Source organism: Salmo trutta, chromosome 26, assembly GCF_901001165.1.
Source record: "Salmo trutta chromosome 26, fSalTru1.1, whole genome shotgun sequence".
Classification (NCBI taxonomy): domain Eukaryota; kingdom Metazoa; phylum Chordata; class Actinopteri; order Salmoniformes; family Salmonidae; genus Salmo; species Salmo trutta.
The window spans coordinates 10,547,506-10,574,603 of NC_042982.1; the positions used below are offsets into that span (position 1 = coordinate 10,547,506).

The 27,098-nt window shown below is 43.5% G+C and overlaps 2 protein-coding genes across 7 annotated transcripts in view; both read left to right on the forward strand.

Moving 5' to 3' along the window:
- Nucleotides 1–13,224, forward strand: part of LOC115163085 (tumor necrosis factor alpha-induced protein 2) — a 37,719-nt gene extending 24,495 nt beyond the window's left edge. For both annotated transcript variants that reach the window (XM_029714681.1, XM_029714680.1), the window contains exons 4-13: nucleotides 2,614–3,289; nucleotides 3,628–3,742; nucleotides 4,415–4,525; nucleotides 5,107–5,207; nucleotides 5,992–6,105; nucleotides 6,362–6,497; nucleotides 7,480–7,602; nucleotides 7,800–7,955; nucleotides 8,738–8,859; nucleotides 11,640–13,224. In XM_029714681.1, coding sequence (XP_029570541.1) covers nucleotides 2,614–3,289; nucleotides 3,628–3,742; nucleotides 4,415–4,525; nucleotides 5,107–5,207; nucleotides 5,992–6,105; nucleotides 6,362–6,497; nucleotides 7,480–7,602; nucleotides 7,800–7,955; nucleotides 8,738–8,859; nucleotides 11,640–11,922 — 1,937 coding nt within the window. In that variant the 3' untranslated portion in view covers nucleotides 11,923–13,224. The remainder of the gene's footprint in view (nucleotides 1–2,613; nucleotides 3,290–3,627; nucleotides 3,743–4,414; nucleotides 4,526–5,106; nucleotides 5,208–5,991; nucleotides 6,106–6,361; nucleotides 6,498–7,479; nucleotides 7,603–7,799; nucleotides 7,956–8,737; nucleotides 8,860–11,639) is intronic.
- A 1,753-nt stretch (nucleotides 13,225–14,977) lies between these two features.
- LOC115163087 (tubulin-specific chaperone cofactor E-like protein) lies at nucleotides 14,978–27,007 on the forward strand. 5 transcript variants are annotated; one of them, XM_029714689.1, is made up of 10 exons: nucleotides 14,978–15,050; nucleotides 16,282–16,400; nucleotides 17,322–17,386; nucleotides 20,258–20,431; nucleotides 20,619–20,758; nucleotides 20,954–21,135; nucleotides 21,416–21,672; nucleotides 21,990–22,116; nucleotides 22,868–22,984; nucleotides 23,248–27,007. In XM_029714689.1, exons 2-10 carry the CDS (start codon nucleotides 16,396–16,398, stop codon nucleotides 23,630–23,632), a joined length of 1,452 nt encoding a protein of 483 aa, XP_029570549.1. In that variant the 5' UTR covers nucleotides 14,978–15,050; nucleotides 16,282–16,395; the 3' UTR covers nucleotides 23,633–27,007. The 5 variants fall into 5 exon arrangements, with proteins under 5 accessions (XP_029570549.1, XP_029570550.1, XP_029570548.1 ...); XM_029714690.1 differs by having other exon boundaries at nucleotides 15,000–15,050; nucleotides 16,330–16,400; XM_029714688.1 differs by lacking the exon at nucleotides 14,978–15,050 and adding an exon at nucleotides 15,214–15,246 and having other exon boundaries at nucleotides 16,330–16,400.
- Nucleotides 27,008–27,098: the final 91 nt, after the last annotated feature.

Below are 27,098 nucleotides of genomic sequence, written 5' to 3' on the forward strand. Positions count from 1 at the left end.
ATGAGATCCTCAGACCCCTTGTGAGACCATATGCTGGTGCGGTTGGCCCTGGGTTCCTCCTAATGCAAGACAATGCTAGACCTCATGTGGCTGGAGTGTGTCAGCAGTTCCTGCAAGAGGAAGGCATTGATGCTATGGACTGGCCCGCCCGTTCCCCAGTCCTGAATCCAATTGAGCACATCTGGGACATCATGTCTCGCTCCATCCACCAATGCCACGTTGCACCACAGACTGTCTAGGAGTTGGCAGATGCTTTAGTCCAGGTCTGAGAGGAGATCCCTCAGGAGACCATCCGCCACTTCATCAGGAGCATGCCCAGGCGTTGTAGGGAGGTCATACAGGCACGTGGAGGCCACACACACTACTGAGCCTCATTTTGACTTGTTTTAAGGACATTACATCAAAGTTGGATCAGCCTGTAGTGTGGTTTTCCACTTTAATTTTGAGTGTGACTCCAAATCTAGACCTCCATGGGTTGATAAATTGGATTTCCATTGATTATTTTTGTGTGATTTTGTTGTCAGCACATTCAACTATGTAAAGAAAAAAGTATTTAATAAGATTATTTCATTCATTCAGATCTAGGATGTGTTATTTTAGTGTTCCCTTTATTTTTTTGAGCAGTATATATATGTAGGCCTTTCTTTGATGGCCTAGTTATACCCTAACACAGACCACATCACGCTTGCAAGTCACATTAAGCTGGTTTGCAAAGTGATGTGTAATTCCTATTGGAATCCACCCAGTTAGGAGTTAGGATATCCAACAATTTTAACTTCTAATCAACCGCAACCTGCATTCAGAATGACTGCCAGGGTAGGGAAGATTGAGTACTGAGACTATCTCAATCATCTAAACTGGAACAACCATTTCAGTAACGGATGCAATAAGCCCAACTTCTAACAGATTGGATTAGTTTAGAAAAAGATATGTTATTTATCTTTGTGTAGCATACAATTATTCAACCAATCAATGTATATGCAAAAACACAGATTTTAAAACAAACAATTCTTAAAATCACCCTGCAATAGAGCATGCTGGGAAGATATGATGTACAGGTATAGTTATATGTACAACACTTAATGCCTTCCAAAGAACCCTTCTTGCCTTCCAAAGAATATCATATATATATATATTTTTTTAAACTGGACAAATCTGAGTGCGCACGTGCCCTTGTATGACGCCTCTACTTTGTGTTATCCTCTAGTTGAGGACCTAAAGGCTTCTTAACAGCTTCTACCCCCAAGCCAAAAGACTCCTGAGGGCTACCCAGACCTCTCTTTTACGCTGCTGCTACTCTCTGTTCATTATCTATGCATAGTCACTTTAACTCTTCCTACATGTACATATTACCTCAATAACCTCGACTAACCGGTGCCCCCGCACCGGTATCCCCTGTACATAGCCTCGCTATTGTTATTTTACTGCTGCTCTTTAATTATTTGTTACTTTTATTTTTCAATTTTTTTTACTTATCCATTTTTTACTTAACACTTCGTTTTCTTAAAACTTCTTAAATCATTGTTGGTTAAGGGCTTGTAAATAAGCATTTCACTGTAAGGTGAAATGTATCTGTTGTATTCAGTGCATGTGACAAATACAATTTGATTTGATTTGACACACAGACTTTTCTGTGAACTGAATCAAAAAGGGCTATTAGACATAAAGTACGGGCTTGGTCTTCACAATCAGACGTCATTGATTTTGACGGGCTGTGTTGCTCCTCCCGGAGGGCGAGGGGTGATGTCAGAGAGGAGTGTCTGGTGACTTCGATGGGAAATGGTCAACTTCATCACTGGTTTTAGTACTAATAGTACTAAACTTTTTCTCAGACCACATCAGAGTAAGAGATGATGAGATCACCTCAATGGGTGAGACTGGGCTCTAAAAGTCTATATACACTTAATGGAACTCTCTGAAGCCAAGATGGAGTTCCACAAGAAATACAATTTCTCCACTTTAATGCAAAGCACTGTGTACTTTTATTAAATACTATTCCATAGCTATGCTAGCCGTATAAGAGGCCTCAAACTGATAGGGAAGCGTCTAAGGAGAGGACAGTGAGTGGACACACGATTAGCCATTCTGTGGGAATCTACTGTAGGATGATTTATGTTTGGCACCCACATGTCCCTGATGGGATCTTTTGAAGTGTGCAACTGAAGTAGAGATGAAACTAACCCACCTCCAGAGAGATCAGTCTAACCGTGTCCAATCTGCCCAAAAACAACACGCCAAAAGGGGACAAACAACATCTGTCTCTCAGGCCTGGAGCCTCTGATATGGATAGGACCTGATGTGGGAACCTGTGTTGGAAGTGACACTGTGGCTTAGCCTTTAGCTTGATGTGAAAACAAACATAGCTCTTTGACACGTTCAAAGCAAAGAATAGTCATGTTTATTTGAGTAGGTCTTGGATTTACATAGGACTTGATCCATTTGACCAGGTTGTGGGTTGTGTACCATAACAGATAGACAGGTGAGAGCCCAGATCTTTCCATTAGGATCGTGTCTCCATTATACCTTTTGACTTAATACAGCTGTATTGCCTACGCATGGTTTATCATGTGTTATGTGGAGTTGTATCATGCATTTTCCTCCTCTCTCCTTTAGTTCTAGAAATTCTGCAGCTGGTGACTAAGAGAGACCTGTTCCTGGCTGACACACACATCCTGGAGCTGGAGCAGGAGTGTAACGAGGCGGCCGCTGCGACCCTGCCCTCATCGCCAGCAGGTGGTGCTATCCCAGAGGACCTCAACAGCCCCGGGAGCAAAGACGGCGGCAGGCGCAAAGCTAAAGACGTGGAGCTGCTGTACGAAGCCCTGCAGAAGGAGCTGTGGGCGGTGGTGCGTGAGTCGCTGCGCTCCCCCACGGCAGGGCCCAACCTGGGGCTGGTGGTACAGGTGCTGCAGCAGGAGGAGCAGGCGGACCGGGACTGGGCGCAGGGTGAGGGGGCGCTCCCCGGAGGCCCCAGACCCAGGCAGCTGAAGCAGCAGTGGAAGGAGGCGTTGGCGGAGGCAGCAAACGGGAGCCTTCCCCAGAGGAACGAGGCCCAGGGCGGGGAGCTGGCGGACTACCTGGACAGGGTGCGGACCCGGGTGGTGGAGGACCTGGGGGCGGCCAAGAGGAATGTGGTGCCAGTGTACCCAGAGGAGTATGAACCCTTCCAGGTGTACCTACAGAGCTACCACCAGGCTGTGGCCCGCAGACTGCAGAGCATCACTGACGACCAGCTGCTGATTACTGATATCTACTCTTTGCTGGACTGGCTCTACAACATCTATAACAAGTGGGTGTCCATCCATTCAATAATTGTGTATTGCAACTTGTGGTTTTATGCATATCAGATTCTGGAAGTAGCAGAATTGCATAAAAAAACAAGAAAGAACAGAAGTATATAGCTAAATGTCAGGTTGTAAAGAACTTGCATAACTTGTCAGAAATGTTTCATTTCATTTTCACTATATGCTTTCACTGTAACGCATGTTACATGGTGGTGTAATGTTATTGTCCATAATACTGTACATAAATACTGTCAATTGTACTGTACATAAACAATCGTTTATTAGTTAAGTGTTACTGTATGAGTATGCCACTGACTCTGTCCTCCTACTGTAATCGCTCCAGGGACGTCCTTGGAACAGTCAGCATGACGATGCCCTTCAACAGGTCCAAGCTGGGGCCGCTGTTGCCCTCGGAGACCGTGGACAAACTGGAGCTGGACTGCCTCAACTCCGTCAGGGTAAGGGCCGACCATCCACCCCTCGACCCCCGGCCCCCCTTCATTTGGTGCGCCCCGCGTCTCCCTACCGGCCTAAGGAAAGGGTGCACCTATGGTCCTTCCTGTCCACCTAAAGGGAGGGCTATCACTCCGACCAGTGCAGCCAATCAGTGCGCGGCGTCTCAGGGTCAGCCCATGGGTTTTCCTGTCTGCAACGGCCACCACACAATGGAAGCCAGACAACAGGCCATTTAGCTTAGGTCATTATCAGGTCCAAGTAGGCTAGAACACTGTTGTATGTGGTATTCCAGTCAGTGTTTGAGATCCACGTAGGTAGACATGATAGTCCACAAGTCAATCCTGCAGAGGAAAAAGAGAGCAGGGGTTATTGGCAGCGTGGCCTGTCGGCTGGCAATCACTCATGCCCCAGCTGGGTCAAGCAACAATGGGAGGAAACCTTAACTTAAAATACAGGGGGGTATTTACAAGGGGTTAGCTGTTACTGGGGATATATTATATATCATAACAAACCAAGTCAGATTTACAGTATTATCTGTGATTCTATACCTTTTTCTGTCTTGATGTCTTGATGGCATCAATTGGAAATATTTTGATGGTTTGTGGCTGGAGAGCTCACAGTGGTTCAGTGCATGGTTGAGTTGTGTCTGACCGCGCGGTCTGGTTGCGTTTCAGGAGAAGGTGACCACAGAGCTGTCTCAGGTGCTGGACGAGGAGGAGAAGCGTTGGATGGAGACGCTGCACATCGAAGAGTATCAGATCACACTGGCTCGCACCGTCATCCAGGTACGTACACGCACGCACGCACACACGCACACACACACGCACGCACGCACACACACAGACGCACGCACACACACACACACACACGCACGCACGCACGCACGCACACACACACACAGGGATAGATTTCAGGAGCTTATGTAAATAACTGATTTCTTCCCCTGATTTTGATGAGGCCGGTCATGATTGTTTTGTATTGCACGCAAAATGTGGTCATTTTGTATTTTGAGGATAAGCTCATCCATCTGGTGGAGCAGAGAAAACATTCCTCAAGCAGCAGCCAAAGTCAATAAAGACAGTTCCCGTAGAACTCCATCACAGCTCACTGTTTTAGAGTCACTTCACTGGCCTCTAGTGGCCATGATTGATACTAACACTTTCTATACATCGTCATTCATGCATCAGTTCATGTTTCACAGATGCCGTGGAAGAGAAAAAGAAAGCGTCTGTTAGCACTTCACACATAATACACATTTGCCAACGTAACTGTGTGTGTGTGTGTGTGTGTGTGTGTGTGTGTGTGTGTGTGTGTGTGTGTGTGTGTGTGTGTGTGTGTGTGTGTGTGTGTGTGTGTGTGTGCGCAGAGGCTGCAGGTAGATCTTGAACAGTCAGCTGCCATCAACAGAAACCTGGGTTCCCGTGTGGCTCAGTGCAGTCTGAATGGTCTAGCTGACTTCCTGTACAGGTGAGAGGACCACACACTGTAGAATGACATGTTACACACTGTAGTAGTCCTAGAACACACTGTATCATTACATATTACATACTAAGGCCTAGAACACACTGTATCATTCCATATGACATACTAAGGCCTAGAACACACTGTATCAGTCCATATGACATACTAAGGCCTAGAACACAGTGTATCATTCCATATGACATACTAAGGCCTATAACACACTGTATCATTCCATATGACATACTAAGGCCTAGAACACACTGTATCATTCCATATGACATACTAAGGCCTAGAACACACTGTATCATTCCATATGACATACTAAGGCCTAGAACACACTGTATCATTCCATATGACATACTAAGGCCTAGAACACACTGTATCATTAATATGACATACTAAGGCCTAGAACACACTGTATCATTCCATATGACATACTAAGGCCTAGAACACAGTGTATCATTCCATATGACATACTAAGGCCTAGAACACACTGTATTATTCCATATGACATACTAAGGCCTAGAACACAGTGTATCATTCCATATGACATACTAAGGCCTAGAACACACTGTATCATTCCATATGACATACCAAGGCCTAGAACAAAGTCTCTGTCATCATTCATAGAATGAAACAGGGCCAAACCTATAGTTTCCTCACTGCCAGCAGCATTTTATTGTGCAAACTTTCTAGAATATATCAACTGGAATCAACCAGTTCAACTGGAATATGGAAAGGAACATCTCTATGAGACATTCTAATACTGTCAATACTGCTTAACTTCCAGCTTCCAAAGGAAAGTGGAGATGTTCCACGAGGGTCTGGTCAACATGGTTGGGGATAACGAGGATGGATATGTCTCCAAGACCATCGCCCTGGTCAACTGCTGTCCTCCTTTCAGGTAGGACTGTTGTAGCAGGAGTAGGCTAGCCTGCATTGTGTTACAGTAGGTCCATTTCTCCAATAATACAGAAATACAGCCAGTATGATGCAAAACGCAGCATCGTTTCGATATATTTTAAGTTATATATCTTGAAAGATGGATTGCAGACATGCAAAACAACCTGAGACTATATCAACAATGGACTAAAAAAACATGCATAAATCATGTAAGTGTACAATGTATTCATTAGTCTGCTGTGACTGTGTGTGTGCAGGGGTTTTGTCCAGCGCTGTGTGCAGTGCGACCCTGCCATCAGTGAGGACTCAGCCAGGCGAGCAAACACTTCCCTGGACCGAATAGTCAACCAGGGAGTGAAGGTGCTGAGCGACAGACTGTATGAGCGCATAAGGGTAAGTGTTCTTAAAACACACACGCACGCAGGCGAACACACACACGACACACAAAGGATTCATAAACACACCCATGGTCACAGCTTTCCAAAACAACATGCAAACCAGCTCACACGCACACACACACACACACACACACACACACACACACACACACACACACACACAGCTATGTCTTACTATACTTGTGAGGACTTTTTGGGGACCAACAATTGATTCCCTAACCCTATTCCCTAAACCTAACCCCTAACCCTAATTCTAACCCTAACCCTAATTCTTACCCTAACCCAAAACCTAACACATAAACCTAAAATAGCCTTTTTGTCCTCACTTCTCAGAATTTTAGTTGGTTTACTATTCTTATGATGACTCCTGGTACTCACAAATATAGTAAAACGTTTACACACACCCACACACCCATCACACACACACACAGACACACACCCTCAAGCGTCCCTCTGTCTGCCAAGTGTCCCAGAATATAAAGCCCATCTTATCATTGGTCTCCACATGGCTTGCCCTCAAAGTTCTCAGGGATGTGCTGAGGAACTCAGGCCCTAAAATAGCCGCTCCAATGTGACAAACGTGGCTAAATAAGATTAGATTGGCAGCATGCCACATAGTTACTGGCAGGCTATGAAGTTCCACTCCTCTTCAGTAGCCGCCATAGAGACGGGCATTGCCAGTCCTCCAGAGGCACAGAGCCGCATGTCGCATCCTCTTGACCGAGCTGGGGCTTTTTATGCTGTTGTCGTCGGGTAGGAAGTCACAATATATGGAATTCTTGGTCCGAACGGCCCACACATCCTGATAGGAAGACACAGCCCCAGTCGGACAGTTTAGTTCTGCGTCAGACAAGGATCTGACTCAGGTAACGTGGCCGTCTCCACACCCACATCTCTTTGCCTCCTCTTCTTCATTCTCTCACCATTTTCCTGTCTCTCTCGCTCCCTCACATTTTCCCTCTCCTGGACATATTTAGCCCTTCTTTGACAAGCTGGTGAAGAGGAAGTGGCTGAACAACACAGAGACCTATGAGCAAATCGAGTCTCATATTAAGGAACATTTCAAGAAGTTCCGCAGGGTGGACAGCCCACCCTATCAGGTACATGGCAGAGACACAGCAAGTATGAGCCATGTAAACATGGGGAGGTGCTAAGGTCCTCTGGCACAATGTACACTAATAACTCAAAGTTCTGGTACTGTTTTTAATTCTAAGCAACATGTTTTTTTTAAATCGATTGACTGAATGGATGATTGGTTGATTGATTGATTCATTCTATTTTTCCCTTGTTCTCCCAGGTCCTGGTGGGAGAGGTGCATAGAAGGGTTCTGATGGAATACCTGCGCTCCATCATGAGGGGGAGGATCATCTGCACGTCATTCAGAATGAGGAAGAGGATGGCGGGACGACTGCGCGACGAGGGCAAGCAGATCGAAGTGCTCTTCAAAGATCTGGTGAGCCATTCTAGAACAACTATATTAGAGAAGCGTAGTCAGAGCAACAGTGTTGCCTGTGACATGACACAACGAACAGTGTGTGTGTGTGTGTGTGTGTGTGTGTGTGTGTGTGTGTTTGCACTCATGAGTGCGTGCTCATTAATCACGTTTGACTGGTATGTGGCCTGTCTGTGAGGGTTACTGAAACAACTCCGGATGAGTTCAAACAAAGGAGACAAGTGAAGAATGGATACTGTAGCCGAGATAGAGATGGATGACCAGACAGGCCGTATGCACAAGTGGGCAATCACCTCACCCCAGCCCACTCCCTATCCTTCCTCTGTGGCGTCCGCCCCTTGCTCTAGATAAAACATCCGTTTGTCACCTCTCTGGACAACAGGATAGCGTTGTTTACAGACAAGTGGTCTGGCATCCTGCCCTGGACTTTAGAAGCCCTGACCGGCCTTTCGGGTCGAGTGGAGGACCAGGATGGACCTCTGGTCGACCACACGGTTTAGTCTTCTCAGAATAACAGGGTCACTTTGATGCTCAGGTAATTGAGTTTGCATGCTCAGTACTGTCACCGTACTTCTAACCTTGGTGTTTTGGGTCTATGTTATCTGATGGTTCCTTCTGGTCAAACGAATGTGTGAACATCACCAATCTAGTTGTAACCATTAAGACTTGAAACCACGTAATCTAGTTCTGGGTTTAATCCGTTGCCAAGGTCTTAGATTCATCTGTGCTGTGTAGAGGATCTGTTCTGATCACATCTCTCTCTCTCTATCGCTCCCCTTTAGGAATCTCCCTCCTCCTGGCTGGACAGTGCTATCCCACACCTCTCTGAGATCATCCTACTGGAAGACATCCCCTCCATCCAAATGGAGGTGGGGGTCCTGGTGAGGGAGTTCCCAGACATTCGGTAAGGAACACGGGAGGCAGCGATCACCTATGCGGAATGACAGTCATATTTTCAGGACTTCCATCGAGCCATACGATCGCCAACATTTCCAAAAGCTCAGGTTGACTGAAACATCCCAAAACAAACATGGCTACTGTTCTGTCTTGATTGTGGATGGCAAATGAGGGACTTGTTAAAAGCAAACAAGAGCTGAGTCGTTTCCTTATTTTTATGGGGAGCTGTTTGGCCGTCGCTGGCGCACATGAAAGGATGGGGGGGGGGGGTCTTGTCCGTTTGTCCGTCTCGGGTCCTGGGCGAAGACGAAGCAAAAACACGGACTTCCTGCCCAGGCGTGACATGGTAGCTGTGTAGCATAACCTGGCGTTGGCAGTCGGCTACTAAAGAGTCCCGTAGGAACACACAGGCGTGAGGAGGCAGTCCTCAATGGAATCTTTTCTAAATTAAGATTTGTCTCCATCCTTAACTCATAACAGACCCACATGTATTGTTTGGAATCTTGACTTGGATCTGGAGAATGCTAACCGTTGCCCAATGGGTTCTCCCAGTTCCTTTTGAAAACAGGAACTGTACCGTACAATCCTTGACATATTGCAAGAATGTTAAATCCCCCTGTAAAGTACACACCTGATGTTTGCAACTGTGCCAGGCATTGACCCTTCAGAGTCTCGTACTATCCTATACACTATGTAGAATAATACCCTCATTGGTTTTATGGCATCATTCGCTCCAAAAACCAATTGCAATCAACTGGTTTCACGTAACTGCTAGTTAAGCCTCCGTAGTAGCTAACAGGAAAAGAAAGTTTAAATTCAGGTTTATGCCCACCACTTTATCGTTGTATTCTTTTGGGTGATAATCACTAGTCACGGTGGGAATTGAGTTTAGGCTCCATCATCAAAATCAAATCAAATGTTATTGGTCACATACACATATTTTGCAGAAGTTATCGCGGGTGTAGCGAAACGCTTATGTTCCCAGCTTCAACAGTGCAGTAATACCTAACAATACAAAAAAAACACACGCAAATCCCCCAAAAAATTAAGAAAGGAATTGAGAAATATTAGAACGAGCAATGTCGTTGTCCGGAATATAAATATAAATGTATATGATAGTGTTTGTAGACAATATGGACAGTATTTGAATAGAAAAGGTGTGTACAGCAGTAGTTATATAGGATGAGCCTTGACTAGAATACAGTATATACATATGAAGTTGGTAAAACAGTATGTAAATATAATTAAAGTGACCAATGTTCAATATGTGCATAGGGCAGCAGTCTCTAAGGTGCAGGGTTGAGTTCGAGTGGTAGCCGGTAAGTAACAGTGACTAAAGTTCAGGGCAGGGTACTGGGCGGAGGCCGGCTAGTGGTGAATATTTAACAGTCTGATGGCCTGGAGATAGAAGCTGGACTGTCTCTGCCTTCTGGATGGTAGTGGGGTGAACAGGCCGTGGCTCGGGTGGCTGAGGTCCTTGTTGATCTTCTTGGCCTTCCTGTGACACTGGGTGCTGAAGATGTCCTGGAAGGCAGGAAGTGTGCCCCCGGTGATGCTTTGGGCTGACCGCACTACCCTCTTGAGAGCCCTGTGGTTGCGGACGGTACAGTTGCCATACCAGGCGGTGATACAGCCCAACAGGATGCGCTCAATGGTGCATCTGTAGAATTTCGTTGAAGACGCACTGTTGCGCCTTCTTCACCACACTTTCTGTGTGAATGGACAATTTCAGGTGGTCAGTGATGTGCCCGCCGAGGAACTTGAAGCGTTTCACCCTCTCCACTGCGGCCCTGTCAATGTGGATGGGGGCGTGTTCCCTCTGCTGTCTCCTGAAGTCCACGATTATCTCCTTCATTTTGCACCACTTCACCAGGGCCCTCATTTCCTCCCTGTAGGCTGTGTCGTCATTGTTGGAAATCAGGCTCACCACTTTTGTGTCGTCTGCAAACTTGATGGTTTACTTGGAGACATGCGTGGCCACCCAGTCATGGGTGGACAGGAAGTACAGGAGGGGCTGAGCACGCACCCTTGTGGGGCCCCCGTGTTGAGGATCAGAGTAGCGGAGGTGTTGTTGCCTACCTTCACCACCTGGGGTCAGCCCGTCAGGAAGTCCAGGACCCAGTTGCACAGGGAGGGTTTCAGACCCAGGGCCCCAAACTTAGTGATGAGGTTGGAGGGCACTATGGTGTTGAAGGTAGTGGGTCTAGGGTGTCAGGTAAGGTGGAGTTACTACCGTCCCAGGGTTAGGGCTGCTTTTAGTCTTCAGAGCTGGTTGTCATTCAGCCTCGTGCTGCTGCTCAGCTTGTGTCGCCACAGACAGGAAGCGGCATCAGAGCAGCTCCTGCTTTCCTGCAGGGAGACTTCCAGAGGCCAAGCTGTCGAATCGAATGCCAGTCAGGCACCCTCGAACAGGGACAGATGTTTTATTCATCTTGTGTGTGTGTTTGTATGTAAGTGTGTGATCCAACCATTGGGAATGTTCTCTAACTAACTGTATTTTGCAAACTCTTTCGTACAATTTTCCCTGTTCCTTAGTGACTTGCCTCAGGGCCGACTGCCCACTCTATAATGTATTTTCATGATTCTCTTTATTCCTACCCTTATCATGTCCTCGTGATGGTTGACTCTGCCATTGCAGCGATGCAAGATACACTCTTCTCAAATCAAGTCAATCAAGGTTTTATTGGCTAGATGTGGCCTATATGACATCTTTGTTGTATATCAATTGTTATTGGTAGATCAAAACATGAACTAGACTAAGCCCGCTTTCTCCCCCTCTGTTGGCAGGAAAAAACATGTGTCGGCCATCTTGAACATCCGCGGGATGACTCGGCAGACGGAGCGCCAGGAGATCCTGAATATCGTGAAGGACATTGAGAACAGTGACACACTGACGCGGATGTCCCGCGACCGTGCCCTCTTCTCCGAGGTGCCCGTCACATCCGAGGTGCACTGCCTGAACTTGGGTCTGAGCCGCATCGCCCTCACCGCCTCCTCCTGCTTCTCCAGCCTGAGACCACGCCGTACCAAGAGAGCCCCGGTCAGAGAGGCGTACGACGACATGCTCTAACGGCCCTAACCGCTCTGGAAACGTTCTGATGACTCAAGCAGACAGACAGCTGTTCAACAGCAAGTCACAATGGAGCTCGTTGTCAAGTTCTGCACATGGTGGCGATACCAGGGGCGGACAGCACAACACATTGAGGAAGTGGAACAACACATGGAAAGAATAGCCATGTTTTCACCTTTCACAGCCATCTAGATAAAGAAAGTGTGATGGCTGTTTCCCTTGTGAGCGATATGCCTAGTCCTTGCTCATCTAGAGAAAGACTGGGGAGAGCTTTCATAAGTGCAAATTTAAAAAGACCAATTTAAGAGGACTTTGTGGACTTGAATCTCTGTGGTTTGTTGGCATTGACTCCTTTTGACAAACGGCAGTGGAAAGAGACACAAGCAACCTATTGGGGAAGATTCTTAATACTGCACATACTGTATGTGACTATGAGGGTTACATAGGAACTATGGTTTAAATCAGTACTACTGATCAAGAGCACTGTTTGGAATAAATAAATCAAAATGTCACATACAATCCCATAACGTGCTGACATTGATATGGGTAAAGTTGGAGTCTGTTTTATAGTTGCACATGATAAACGCTCGATCTAAGGTACTACATCATTTTTATTATCTATCATCTCTGTGCTGATTTTCATTGTATTTAAAATAAAAGATTGATAGTTTATTTTCATTTTGTGATATACAGTATATGGGCTAATGTATGTTGAGCAACTCAAGAGATGATTGAAGCCTGTGTGAATGGATGAAATCATAACTGCCTATTTATGTACCAACCAATGACGTATTTATTGTAGTGTGGTTTGATTGTCTTGTAATCCATGTCAAACTCTAAATCCCAGTCAAACGAATGTATAGTCATTTCATGCGTGTGTTTTCTCCAGGTTTTGTCAAATGCTGAGACCCTGACTAAAATAATCCGACAGCCATCATCCAAGATTAAGATTATTTTCAGCTGTGTACTTTTACCTCTGTAAATTAAACAGTTAATAATGACTGTTATTCATGATTGTTGATCATTTAAATATTCTAATCCTCAGATAATTAGATTGATACTGCACCTTTTTATTTTATTTTAATTAGCCTTATTATTATAATTTTTTTTAATCAACAAGCAGACATTGTGGACTGAGACTACTCCACCTGTTCTTTGATCACACACTGATTTAAAACGTTTCATCGGTTCACCCTGCCTGTGATGTTCCATAATTGAACAGCTGGATGTAATAATCGATCTACCTTGAAATTGTACATAAATCATTGAATTAAATGAGAATAAACGACAACAGAGATCAAATATTTTGCCTTTGTTTGAAATGAGCATTAAGGATGGGATGTTGATGGGACCTCACTCCCAAGTCATCTCAGCGTTGTGAAGGGCCTGCTGTTTACTTTCCTTTATTTCATTGATGAGAGAAGGGTTAAAACAATCATGTAAAGTTTTCATTGACAGAGCTGAGCTGACAACTCCTGGGTAACCAACCTGAATGGAAAACGAGGTTCACAGACAGATCTTACCATGCGCTGTCTGGATGGGGTCATCTGGCCTGGCTGTTTTCTGGCCCCTAACTACAGGGTCACAAAGTTACAGCACAACTGTTGTGTGTAGGTCTGCATCTATTTGTGTTTTACAATGCTATTTCTTTCTGTTTTGTTTTCCACCCATCCACCCAAAGAGTCCCTCTCTCATTACTTAGGAGTGTAAAAGAGACGAGACTCAAGCTTGGTTTCCGAAAGAAAACAGCGGGGTGGGTCATAGGGGTAGGTGGTGTATTTGGGCAATGTGGAAAAAGTGCTTGGTCAGTTCAAGAGTATAGGACTTCTAATAATGCTTACAGAGAAGCTTATTTTTCAGTAAACAGAGCTTTCCTGTTGTCCAACTAGGTGGCAAAATAAAATGTTTAGTTGAGCCACATTTACACCACTCAGTGGGAGGAAACTTCCTGTAGTCGTTTTTTTCCCAAGAAGCTTTTCTGTTACACACTTGTAACAACAGTAATTTACCTTAACAACAAAAACAGCAACAGCCATTTGAGCCTGCAGTGTGTTTAGTACACAGTGGTGGTCCTCCAAGCCCTGGCTCTCTTCTACTCCACCAGGGTGTTCAATCTGGTCTCAGAGCATTTTGTATTATTCTTTATGTAAATCCGAGACACTCCATTTAGTACGATATGTTGCGTTTCATATGGGTGTAGTAATTTGTGGATTTCCATCATCCATTTCGTATGATATGTTACAAATTACAATTCGTATGATATGTTCCGAATTTGCTAAAGCTAAAAATGTTATGAATTTGCAAAACCTACAATATGTTACGATCAGTTAGGGTTAAGGGGAAGGGTTAGCTAACATGCTAAGTAGGTGTAAAGTAGCTAAAAAGTATTAAACAGTTGAAAAGTTGGTCAAATTTGAACATGCACCCTTTGGGTTGCTAGACGTTTGCATTATACATCCACCCCGACCAACCATCCTCCTTTCAATTTTTGCCTTAAGTAGCCATCTGCCTTACATAACCATACCAAAAATAACATACAGTATCAAAAGTAATATACTCATTTGAGTGTCTCGAATTTACATTTACTATGTTACGTCTAGTATGAAACTAGGCTGGGATGTTCAGTAGAGATGGCGCCTCTTCAGATTGAGCCGAAACAACAAGCTTCTCTACCAGGAGAGAGCGGTGTAGGACAGGGCAAGAAAGTGAATTTCAGTGGCACTTGTCATGAACAAGTGAATGTACTAGGTTTTGCCCAGTCAAAGTCATCAAACTTAATTCATCATTTGTATTTGTATGCAACAGCAAGAAGAGAAGGAAGTATATCCCTGAACAAATTTTAGCAGAGATACCGACATGCACCATATTTAGTCAGCAAACTGATTGTCAAGCCTTTCCATCATTACCAGTGTTAAGTCTAGTCAGCTATAGTAATATTACCTATGACTGTAAATGGGTTATTACCAATGATGTATTCAAAGACATGTAGTATACTGTACAAAGCTGCGCATCCACGATCTAACGAAATATCCAGACGTTTCATTAAGTGGCGTCATTTCCGGGATGAGAGGGGGGGCAATGACAGCTGGATCAACAACAAGACGTTTACACAGAGTAGGTCAATAAAGGTGAGTTTGGAAATGCGAAAATATTAAATGTATGTCTATCGCTTTGGATTATATCTAGCTAATGCAATCGTATGATGACAATAGTAGTTGTGTGATGTTGATGCATTGTCTTTACATGGGTCATTCAATGATGCTGAGTGTGGAGTCTGGACCAGTCTGACCATTCGTAGAGGAGAAGATGCCATGTAACGTTTTGGTTAGCTAATCTAGTTTGCTAATCGTACTAGTGTAATCGTAATAAATTGCAAGATTGCAAACCACCGATCCTGCAGATAACTAGCAGTCAAATTGTACACAATGATTATGTGTAACGTTTATGAAATCACGTTGTAATCAACCTCGACGTTTATCCTCGCTATAAAATACGTTCCACGCTTGACATATTTCTTTTCTAACGTAGCGTTGCCCGTTCACGGTTCTTGTTTCGTGTTCTTTTTCGTGCTCGAGTCAATCTGCACGTAATTGTCGCTGATATGATTGGCATATTATCAGCTAGCTCTCTGCAGTACTCATTATGTACATTTACTGTACTGTAGTACTAGCTAGTATATCAAAGACTTAGTTTGAGCAAAATCTGAGCTGTAAATTAGCTAGATAGCTATTCTCACAGAATGAGTGACAGGTATTTGGCATGGATTGCACAAACATAATATTTGGCTTGACAATGACAGAAATGTAATTGGCAATAAACCTATCTTATGACCATAGCTTTTTAACAGAGGTTCAGATATGTCATTTGGTCCTTCTATTCCCTCTATTCTGAAGCTAAAAGCACCATATTATGGACAGTTTATGTGCCACTTGATATTCATCAGAGCCAAGCTATTCACAAAACATGATAAAATGTCAGTGACATAACCTAGGCCAGGGTTCCCCAACTGATTTTATTTGGCCCCTCAATTTGTCTGTGCAAAATGTCCAACAATTTTTTCGATGTTGGATATAAAAGACTGAAAGCACCAGCAAATCAGCCCCAAGTGATTTTAATTTTGGAAATCTGTTCCAAAGTATTCCCAGGCATAATTGAGAGATACAGCATGTGATTGTATGCAAGGTTTGAAATGATTATGTTTTAGTCAAATATTATATCTGTTTGGGATTGTTTCTGTTTCTGTCACTCAAACTAATATAGTTAGTAGGCCTAAGCCTATTTACCATATATGTTTATGTACATTTCTTTAATGTAATTTGAATATCATGCATAACTGCATATGGTTTGTTTTGATTCCAGTGTGTACTCTCACGTGGTGTCTGCGTGTCCCTCCTGTTCACCTAGCAGCCCCTCACTGGAGAGAAGTCTGAAGGAGGAGGGCTCAGCCTCTCTTCCCCTGCCCAGCCAGCCACTATGGAGTAAGCATTGAGAACGCTAGAGATATCATCTTTATAAATGTCCCATTATGGCGTCTGTGTGCGCACAGGCAGCGCCATCACAGAGAACAAGGAGACAGATGTTTCATCAGATGTATCAATTAAATATGGTGAGGACAGGAAGCCCAGTGGCCGGCAGTGGGAGAGCATGGACCGAGATGGAACTGGGCCGACATTCTGCTGATCTTCTCATTGAAGAAAAGCCCAATCTCAATACAGTTTAAAGTTCCCTAAACTAGAATCTGTTGTGAACAGAGTGCACTAAGCTTTGTAGACTTGACCCTTTGACAAATTAAAAAAGATTGCATTGTTTACAAGGAATGCAATGGGAAATTGAGTTATTGCACACTGTTCAAAGAAGGTGTTCCCTAATGGAAATATGCAAATGCATGATTGAATACGTCAATAGGATCTCTCTAGCTCGTGCTTGGCTCTGCCCACCTCCTTGCTTGTTCTGCCCACTATGCTTAATTTGCTCCCATTGGAAATTAGATTTTGGGTTAGTTATAAATATCTTTGGTTCCATTGAGGCATCTCAATTTTGAAGTAGTCCATTTTGGCAAACAAACTGAAAGGGTGCATACTGCCACCTAGAGTGTGTTTTGAATGAACAGGTATAAAGCCAAGGTTTATCGATTTACTGCCGCCTACAGTTATGGAATGTTTGCTCACAAGTACAATCCTGATGATCTGGATAGAATCATGTGATCCTCCTTTAACCCATATGAAGTCCCACCCAGTTGACTACTTTAAAATGGCGTGAGTACTAAATGGCAATGTCCATGTCAAAACAGGTTTATCCATCTAGTCAAACTTTGGGAGTAAGAGAGATTTGTTACTCGCAAGTCCGTCCCACCAGCACATGACTGGCCCTCAATTCCAAAAACTGTGTTCCTCTGACAGGCCTTCTCTGCAGAAACCCACAATGAGCTGTGATAGTGGACTGGTGGAGAGGAACATTGCTGAAGGTAAGACACTTAGCCTACAGAGCACACTTGTTACTGTATTATCATTGTACTTTATACTACCTATTATTTTCCTCACTCTCATTTATGTTAATGACATCATTTTGATCATATTAGTCAATAGCCTAATAATAACGTGTCAGTTTTGTACAATGATAAGTATATTGGGGATACTGTAATCTATCATTTCCTTTTATGGTTGTTGTAATATCACAGATAAAGGAAAATTCCACTGTTTAAGAACATGTCATCATAGGTAATATTTCTATAGCATTTCATTACCGTTCTCTTGTACTTATCAATATGACACTGTGGAACATAAAACATTTACACGTAGTGACGACCATAAACACTGACTTAGAAACAATGAGTATACAACAGGAGGTGAAATAAATAAGCAAAAGGGGAAAAGTGTTTACTGTGACCTACACCTGCTGGTGAAGTACTTTAATATGATACTATAACTTTCATTTCAGTAAAACCTCAACATTATTTATATAGCCAGCAACCTGAGGCATTCAAAAATGTGTTTTGTTTTTTTCACAGTTGAATATCGTTCTTTTTGTCTTTTTTGTTGTCGAAATTTCAACACTTGACGTCCTCATTCATCATCTCTAGCACCACCCCAATATCAACATATTTGAAAATGACGGTTTCTATGTTTTGAAGTCAAACACTACTAACGTTTGCCTGCTCATAGCTGTTTAAAATCACATGACGCACACCAGATGATGTCATCAGTGTTTCCCGGGTTATGTCAGACTTTGCCTGCTCAGTTGGTTAGAACAGAAGTCTATCCACTTTTTCAATTCATTCGTTTTTGGTCTCGAGTACATAAAAAGAGAATCACTGGGATAGGCCTACCCTATCCTCAGGCGTTCAGAGGGCTTTAAAGTTTAAATGGCAAAGTCTCACTGCGTTTTACTGATAAGGACTTTAGGACAGACGACTCCCTCCGTCACTCCCTTCTTTAGTATTATCACTGAGCCTCATTTTCCCTCTTATAGGGAAATACATATTGAAATACATATTGAAATACATGTTGAAATACATGTTGAAATACATATTGAAGTACATATTGAAATACATATTGAAATAAATATTGAAATACATATTGAAGTACATATTGAAATACATATTGAAATACATATTATTATGCTCTGGCTGTTTTGTCTCCAAGGCATTTATATCAAGCAGCATCAACTGAATGACCATGTAAAATAGTAACTGTAATTTAACCTTTATTTAACTGGGCAAGTCAGTTAAGAACAAATTCTTATTTACAATGACGGCCTACCGGGGTACAGTGGGTTAACTACTTTGTTCAGGGCCAGAACGACAGATTTTTACCTTGTCAACTCAGGGATTCTATCCAGCAACCTCGCGGTTACTGGCCCAACACTCTAACCACTAGGCTACCTGCCGCCCCAGAATCTAGTTGATCTAATCTGTTAACGTTCCTGATTGAAATACTGTAGATGAAAAGGCAATATGTTGTTGATCTAATCTGTTAACATTCCTGATTGAAATACTGTAGATGAAAATGGAATGTGTTGTTGATCTAATCTGTTAACATTCCTGATTGAAATACTGTAGATGAAAATGGAATGTGTTGTTGATCTAATCTGTTAACATTCCAGATTGAAATACTGTAGATGAAAATGGAACGTGTTGCATGTGAATAGCATACTTTTCAGTGAAGACTGGTATGTATTGGAAAGTGCATTCATAAAGTATAGAAACTAAAATGTATTAAATTATTTTTTTTCGTCATCAATCTACACACAATACCCCATAATGACAAAGCGAAAACAGGTTTTTAGAAATGTTTGCAAATGTATTAAATATAAAAAACAGAAATACCTTATATTACATAAGTATTCAGACCCTTTGCTATGGGACTCGAAATTGAGCTCAGGTGCGTCTTGTTTCCATTGATCATCCTTGAGATGTTTCTACAACTTGTTTGGAGTCCACCTGTGGTAAATTCAATTGATTGGACATGATTTGGAAAGGCACACACCTGTCTATATAAGGTCCCACAGCTGACAGTGCATGTCAGAGCAAAAACCAAGCCATGAGGTCGAAGGAATTGTCCGTAGTGCTCCGAGACAGGATTGTGTCGAGTGGCCAGACGGAAGCCACTCCTCAGTAAAAGGCACATGACGGCCCGCTTGGAGTTTGGCATCTAATGGACTCTCAGACCATGAGAAACAAGATTCTCGGGCCTGATGAAACCAAGATTGAACTATTTGGCCTGAATGCCAAGTGTCACGTTTGGAGGAAACCTGGCACCATTCCTATGGTGAAGCATGGTGGTGGCAGCATCATGCTGTGGGGATGTTTTTCAGTGGCAGGGACTGGGAGACTAGTCAGGATTGAGGGAAAGATGAACGGAGCAAAGTACAGAGAGATCCTTGATGAAAACCTGTTCCAGAGCACTCAGGATCTCAGACTGGGGTGAAGGTTCACCTTCCAACAGGACAACGACCCTAAGTACACAGCCAAGACAATGCAGGAGTGGCTTCTGGACAAGTCTCTGAATGTCTTTGAGTGGCCCAGCCAGAGCCCGGACTTGAATCCGATCGAACATCTCCGTGTGTAGATTGATGAAAAACAACAATTCAATTAATTTTAGAATAAGGCTATACTGTAACAAAATGTCAAGGGGTCTGAATACTTTCCGAATGCACTGTATGACCATAAGTGTTTAGAAGGTGAAACGGGTCAGGCTAATGTCAGTGATGGCCGAGCCCCTCCGAGGGATTGAATGTGGGCGTGAAGGTGAATGACTTCCAATATTGTCTCAGCCAGCTCACCTTGCCAGGCTAACCTCTATGAGTGTTTGGCTCTTTTACCACTTCGGCGACCCAGCCAACCCAGAGGGGATGTGGGACAGTGGGGCCGTGGATCCACCCGAGGAGGAGGGCCGCACCTTCATGCAGGTTCTCAGTGAGAAGTACAGCCCGGAGAACTTCCCGTACCGCCGAGGGCCCGGCATGGGCGTGGTGGTAGTGCCAACTCTCCCACAAGGCTCGCCCATGAAAGGTGAGGTCTTCGATATGATCCATCCAGTTTTACCCATTTGAACCTTGTTTTAAAAATGCCATTGGCATCCCTGAGTAGGTTCTTTCCTCTTCAGCAGCTCAGTTAGGATGATGATGAGGATTTTGATGCTTGAGCGGTGGTATAGATAGGCCTGGTTTACTCAAGTTATTCTGCTCTCTCTCTCCAGATCGTTTGAACCTTCCCAGTGTGCTCGTCCTGGCTGGCTGTGGAATCAGCCATGCGGGAGAGCAGAGAGAGATCGCAGCCTTCTGTGCCCACGTGATGGAGCTCGACCTGTCCCACAACAAGCTCCAGGACTGGCATGAGGTGGGTAGGCTCAACTAGGATACTCTGCCAAGATGGGAAACATTGAGTACAAGAATTGGGTACATTTTATGGTAACTTTGTACAATAATTCCTCTACCAGTATGCAATCTCACCCATATCCTTGTAGCTATTTACATGTATGTATGAATAATTAATTTGAGGATGTCACACTAAGTTTCAAGCCACTCCTTTCAGATCAGTAAGATTGTGTCAAACATCCCCAACCTGGACTTCCTCAACCTGAGCTCCAACCCGCTAAGTGAGGTTGTCTTGGAGCCTAGCGGTGCTAAGGCCTTTGCCCGAGTCCGACGCCTGGTTCTCAACAACACTCAAGTGTCCTGGAACACGGTGCTCGTACTAACACGGGAGATGCCTGAGTAAGATAAACCTTAACGCTACACTGCTTTTAAACACCTTTTTATCAAAGGCAACTCTGATTGTTCACTTCTCAAGAGAGAGAAGTGTGTTTTCCTAAGTCAGTTAGAGGGATTTTGTGTCTTTCTTGAGTATTGTGGACTGGAGAGAGTAGTGAGTGGTCATCTGTCATGAGGTCCAGGTTGCAGGCAGCCAACAGTACATTACAGTAGAAGCATTAAGAAAAGTTAGTGGTCTATATACTGAGGCTTGTGTTGCTCCCTGCCCTGCCCTGCCCGCCAGGCTGGAGGAGCTGTTCCTGTGCCTTAATGAGTACACCACCGTGTCAGCCTCTACTGTGCCCTGCCCCACGCTGCGCCTACTGCACATCACCGACAACAACCTGCAGGACTGGGCCGAGGTGCGCAAGATTGGCCCCATGTTCCCCGGCCTGGAAACTCTGGTCATGTCCAACTGCAACCTGAGCTCCATTCAGGACTCAGAAGAAATGCTGCGACGCCTCTTCCCCAACCTACGCAGCATCAATCTGCACAACTCAGGTATCAACCAGAGCAGAATCTATTGGTTGTGTCCTTCACTGGAAACTGTCCTTGGACTCCTTTCAGTTCTTGAGATTGATATTTGAAGTTTACCCAACATCCTGATCGCTAACACCCCTCTACTTTCTCTGATCTATCTTATCTATCTTATCTATCCTCTTTGACCATCAGTTATCTCAACCGTTTGTGACAGAGCCAGGGCACAAATGTAAAGATCATTCTGTTTGACTGTTTATGGAAATGTGTTTAATAAGGTGTGTGTGCTTATGTGCGTGCGCACGGGTGTGCGGTCTCCTATGCGTCTCTTTGTGTGCCAGGTCTTAACCGATGGGAGGACATAGAGAAGCTGAACCAGTTTCCTAAACTGGAAGATGTGAGGCTGCAGGGGATTCCCTTACTGCAGACCTACACCAACACAGAGCGTCGGAGCCTCATGGTAGCACAGTAAGTTTCTCTGGGAGCTACTGGGTGTGTGAGGCAACCACACAGACCTCAACACACAAATAGTTGAAAGATATCATTTTTCGCTGAGTACGGTTACATGCACACAATAATGTGATAATTGTGGATTGTCAGATGAATATAATAGTTTGATTAAAATGTTTACATGCTTTGTTGGAAATAACCATTTCCCTAATCACCTTGTTCACATGGACACATCTGAAATCAGGCTGTCTGATGGGACTCTGATGAGTGCAGAACATCGCCAATCAGAAATAAACATTCCACCACAGCCACCATGTTGTTTTTGGGAGGCAATTTTCATCCGAAGTTCGGACATATAAAGTTTGTATGTGAAAACTACTTCTAGTTTGTTCCGAACTCACTTCACTCGCTCTAACGAGGGAGGCTCGCTCTGCTGAGGCTTGCGAATGCGCAGATCAAAGACACTGCTGGAACCCCAATTAAGTTGTTTATGTGTCCTAATAATTAGAAAGATTATTCAGAAAAGCAGGTGTTTTAATCGGTGTATGCTTACTTCGATTTTGACCTTGCGCCAATTATGCTAAACAGACTAAGGTGTTTACATGACTATTGCATAATCTGCCTACTGCCATAATCAGTTTAATATCAAATTATTCCTCTGCATGTAAACGTACTCACTGTGGCATTGCGTTAACACACACACACACACAATACTGCAACAGTGCCATATATCTCTAGATAGTGAAAAGCTCATCCTTTATCCTCGCAGCCTGCCCTCTGTATCATCACTCAATGGCAGTGTGGTGACGGACGGGGAGAGAGAGGACTCCGAGAGGTTCTTCATCCGTTACCATGTCGACTACCCAGAGGAGGAGCTACCTTACAGGTATACCACACTATGCTACTCCTTTAACTGGTCCAATGAGACTGCATATATCCATTCAATAGGATTTGGCACACACTTTACTGGCTTAACTGTAGTATCAGGTGCCTATTCAAATGTGCACATTCAAAATAAAATCTTCATGTTCGTTAAAAATAATGACTGTAACCTCACCTAACCGTAATGTTAAACAACTTAGTCTAGATGACTGTGGTATATTTAGTGTGTTTGTGTGTTGCTAAACCCGTCTATACCTGCCGTTCTAGGTACCACTGCCTGGTGACCAAATACGGGAAGCTGGAACCCTTGGCTGAGATCGACCTTCGACCCCGCTGCCACGCCAAGGTGGAGGTGCACTGTGAGGACAAGGTGGCGGAGGTGAGTATCCGCCTGGACCAGACTGTGGCCGAGCTGAAGAAACAGCTGAGGACAGTGGTGCAGCTGTCGGCCAATCAGATGCGTCTTTACTACATCGACAAGGAGTGTGTCTTTGGGCCGGAGGAGATGAAGTACCACACCAGAGCCCTCCACTCCTACAGTATCCAGGACGGGGATGAACTTCTGGTGGTGCCTAAGGCTGGCCGGGGGACTACCACCACTGCCAAACCACTATCAAACCTTAACTCCAAAACCTTAACTCCCCCGCCATAGAAATATAATTACTAGAACGGTCCACCTATCATGACACATTGATTTGAAGGGGGTGCAGTTCTAGTAATTACATTTCTATGCTCATACCCTTCCCCATCCTAATCTTGTCTGAAGTGCTCCCTGCACCCCTCCTTTCGCCCGTCCTATGTTCTACATTCAGTGTGGGACACACTATCAGGAATAACAGCGACTCTGACTGATTCTGACTGGCTTTGTTGTGTTTCACCTCACTGCACCACACATGCACACACACCAACTAATCACAACAAATGTGTCTTGTATGCTGCCCTCTAAAGGTGTGCATATTCTGTGTGACTGAGTCCCCTCTTCGTTTTGGTGTAGCACCTCTGCCCTTGACTCCCAAAAAGTATTATCTTCGGGGGAGGAGCACTGGAGATATTGCAGAGTACAACCAGTGTATCTTTTATCTTTAAGACAATCAATCTCCCATTGCATACCCTGTGGTATGCAGAGGATGTTGATGAAAGGATATGGTATACTGCTGTGCCACAGACTCTGTTTTGAGTGTACTAGGGGGATTGTACTGTAGCTAACGGAAGTCTTCATTGCGCTGTCATTCCACTTCCTCACAAGACCGAGCCATAGTTTTTGATGGGTTATTCTAAGTTAGGTTTAGTTATTCTAAGTTGTGTTCAGTAAGATTAGTATTTTTGGAGGATACTTGATATTCAAACTCAAATCACCTTGAGTTTTCAAATTGGCTTTCTTTGGCCAGTTGTACCGTAGTGTTTTTAGGCTATTGATGCCTCTGACTGAAAAAAATGATGTACCATATAGTGCTGCATGACAATGTCCTTTGCGAAGTATGTTTTTATGTAGTTTGTGTTCAGTTTTTTTGCTTTCGTGGGGATCCTTCCACTGTCTGGGACCGTCAGTACATGTTAGGTCTAGGTTACGTTTGAACACCGATTGACACGTTTGCTTCTGTGCCAGAGCCACAGTATTTTAGGTCTATTGCAGACAGAGACTTTCTGTGTTCACCAAAGATTTGTATGAACTCTGTGTGCTATTCATTGCATTGTTGACGCATTTTCCTTGTGTGTAGAGGCTCACGCTTGGTGTTATTTTTGTCATCGCGAGGGCAAAGGTCACTAGGTCAGTAGCTGGGCCAGTAGAACTAAGGCATTGCTTGGTACTTCACAGCCGAGGGGCACCGCCACTTTAAATCCCAATTTCCAGGCTGCTTGTTTCCCAGAAATGTACAGAATTTGTTAGATTTATGTCATTGTCTGATTTGGAAGACAGTAAAGTATTGGAAGATGCACTTAGCAGAGTTAGATCTCTCAAATGATTGAACGTTAGACCATAGCAATATATTTTATATTGCTTGTTGTATGTATTTTGCCATTAGATAGTAATAAGCAGTAAGGGTCCATTATTTTCGTTGGGCCTAGTCTTTTTATGTGGTCTAGACAGCTTCCCTTGGTTAGTGAACTCATGCTTTAATGGAGTCAGCATGCACTGGCAGGCACACTTAATGCATGAATGTTACTACTGAGAGTGGCACTGTATAAAGGGATAAAGATTTAATCAAATATAAAGGAATAAAACGTTCATCTGGAGCCGTGGCTCCATGTACATTTAGATAATGTCATAGGCCTAGATGTAATGGCTTCCCGTGGTTTCTGAAATAATGCTTCAGTGTAGGCAGTAGGCACCACTGCTTAGTGTGAAAATTGAGTGGCACAGTAGTCATTTTAAAGGAAAATTGAATCAGCTATTGGCTAGTGGTACGCGACAGTCATCTGAGCCTGTAACCATCGCTCCCTGGACGTCCAGTTCTTACTGCAATGTTTTTATTTCAGTTTCATCAGCATAAACGTTGCACATTTTAAGGATTCTGAATCAAGCTATCAACTTATATCTGCTGAAGTTTGACATGTTTGAAGTGCAGAAATTTGTAATACATTTTTCTTTCTTTTTGTTTGATATGCTTTCCCTAGTAGTGTCAGCACACACTGAATTGGTGCACTAGGTAGGTTTTAGTGTGAAGGATCTGTCTTTTGATCTATTCCATGTCACCACCTCACTCTTGTCTGGCTTTGATAGCCAATGCTTTAGAATTCATTCATGTGTTTATTTGTTCCGGAGCAGTAAAACTATTTATCATTGTTGTGGGTCAGTGCCTATCCTGAACTGCAAATCATTTATAAAGCCATTATGCAGCTCCACAATAATCAGGTACAGTACATATATCTCCTGCTGTTCTGTTGTGGGTACGAAACCTTCTTATTCAACCTAACCTAGTGTATTCTCATCATTGTGTAAAATGTAGGAAGAAGAAGAAAGGAATACTAAAGTAGCGTACCACTGTTTTATTGAAGGGAATGGGTTTACGTGTGGCAAAATAATCTGACCATTTCAGCCATTACAGGCTAGGTAAACTGGGCAGCTAGCTACATTGAAATTAGCATGATTCTAAACACCTGATATCTGTGTGTTCCATGGTTTTTTCTGATTGTCTGCCTCCTGGATGTAACAGTGCTGTACAAATGTGCTTACTACAGTACATGCAAATGTTTAGAAAAGGTATATCTGTGTGGCATAAATATAAGTATGGAACATGTATCATTCATTGATTGGCTTTATGAGTTTACATGATCGAATGCAATTTGAATGGTAAATGAGCAGACTGATGTAATCCCTCTGAACTCCATATTACTTATCTGTGTAGAGAAAGATGCATACAAGAATAAATAGCAGTGTTCTTTCTACAGTGCATTCAATTATTCTACTATTGCTTTGATTGTGAGATGTTGAAGACATTGATCTTGTCTATGCAGTCATTGCAGTCAGCCTCGGTTTTGTAAGGCTGGCTTATTATGAAGTTGTCTGTGGTATTGTTTCCAGCCCCAGTTATTTTACTGTCCATTGCATTGGTGGAAGTTACAAAAAAATGGCCCCATTTCAGCAGAAATACATTGCAACTCTATAAATCCAAATAAATGTGGCCCATTTTTTTAGGGCATGGGACTTATAGAGGTGCTGCTACAATAATGTTAAAGATTATTTGTAAGTCGCTCTGGATAAGAGCGTCTGCTAAATGACTTAAATGTAAATGTAAAATGTTGGCTTCTAAACCATTCTTTCCATAAGAGGCAGGTGATAAAACATTCAATGACACAGATTGTAAATTTATGATTTGCATTATGTGAATTATCTGTGTCCCCCTGCTGAATTACAAAAAAAGACAATTGGTCGCTGCAATGTGAGTAACTAGAATGCAAATAACTAAATTATTCTCATCAGCTTTGGTAGCTGTGAAACAAAACTAAAGGATTTGTAACCAAGGGACACACGTGCACCTTTTAATTTATCTAATTGAATCTTGCATTAAACATGTATTAAATATTGTATGGTGTTGGGTGTGTGAATGTGTTATTACTGAATTCCATCCACTATCCTTATCCTTAGCCATGTCATGTATAAACATGTCTGTGTGGTT

Coding starts and splice junctions, on each gene's coding strand:
- LOC115163087 (XM_029714688.1), top strand. Junction 20,432..20,618: donor ACAAGGCTCGCCCATGAAAG/GTGAGGTCTTCG, acceptor CTCTCTCTCCAG/ATCGTTTGAACCTTCCCAGT. Junction 22,117..22,867: donor CGGAGCCTCATGGTAGCACA/GTAAGTTTCTCT, acceptor TTATCCTCGCAG/CCTGCCCTCTGTATCATCAC.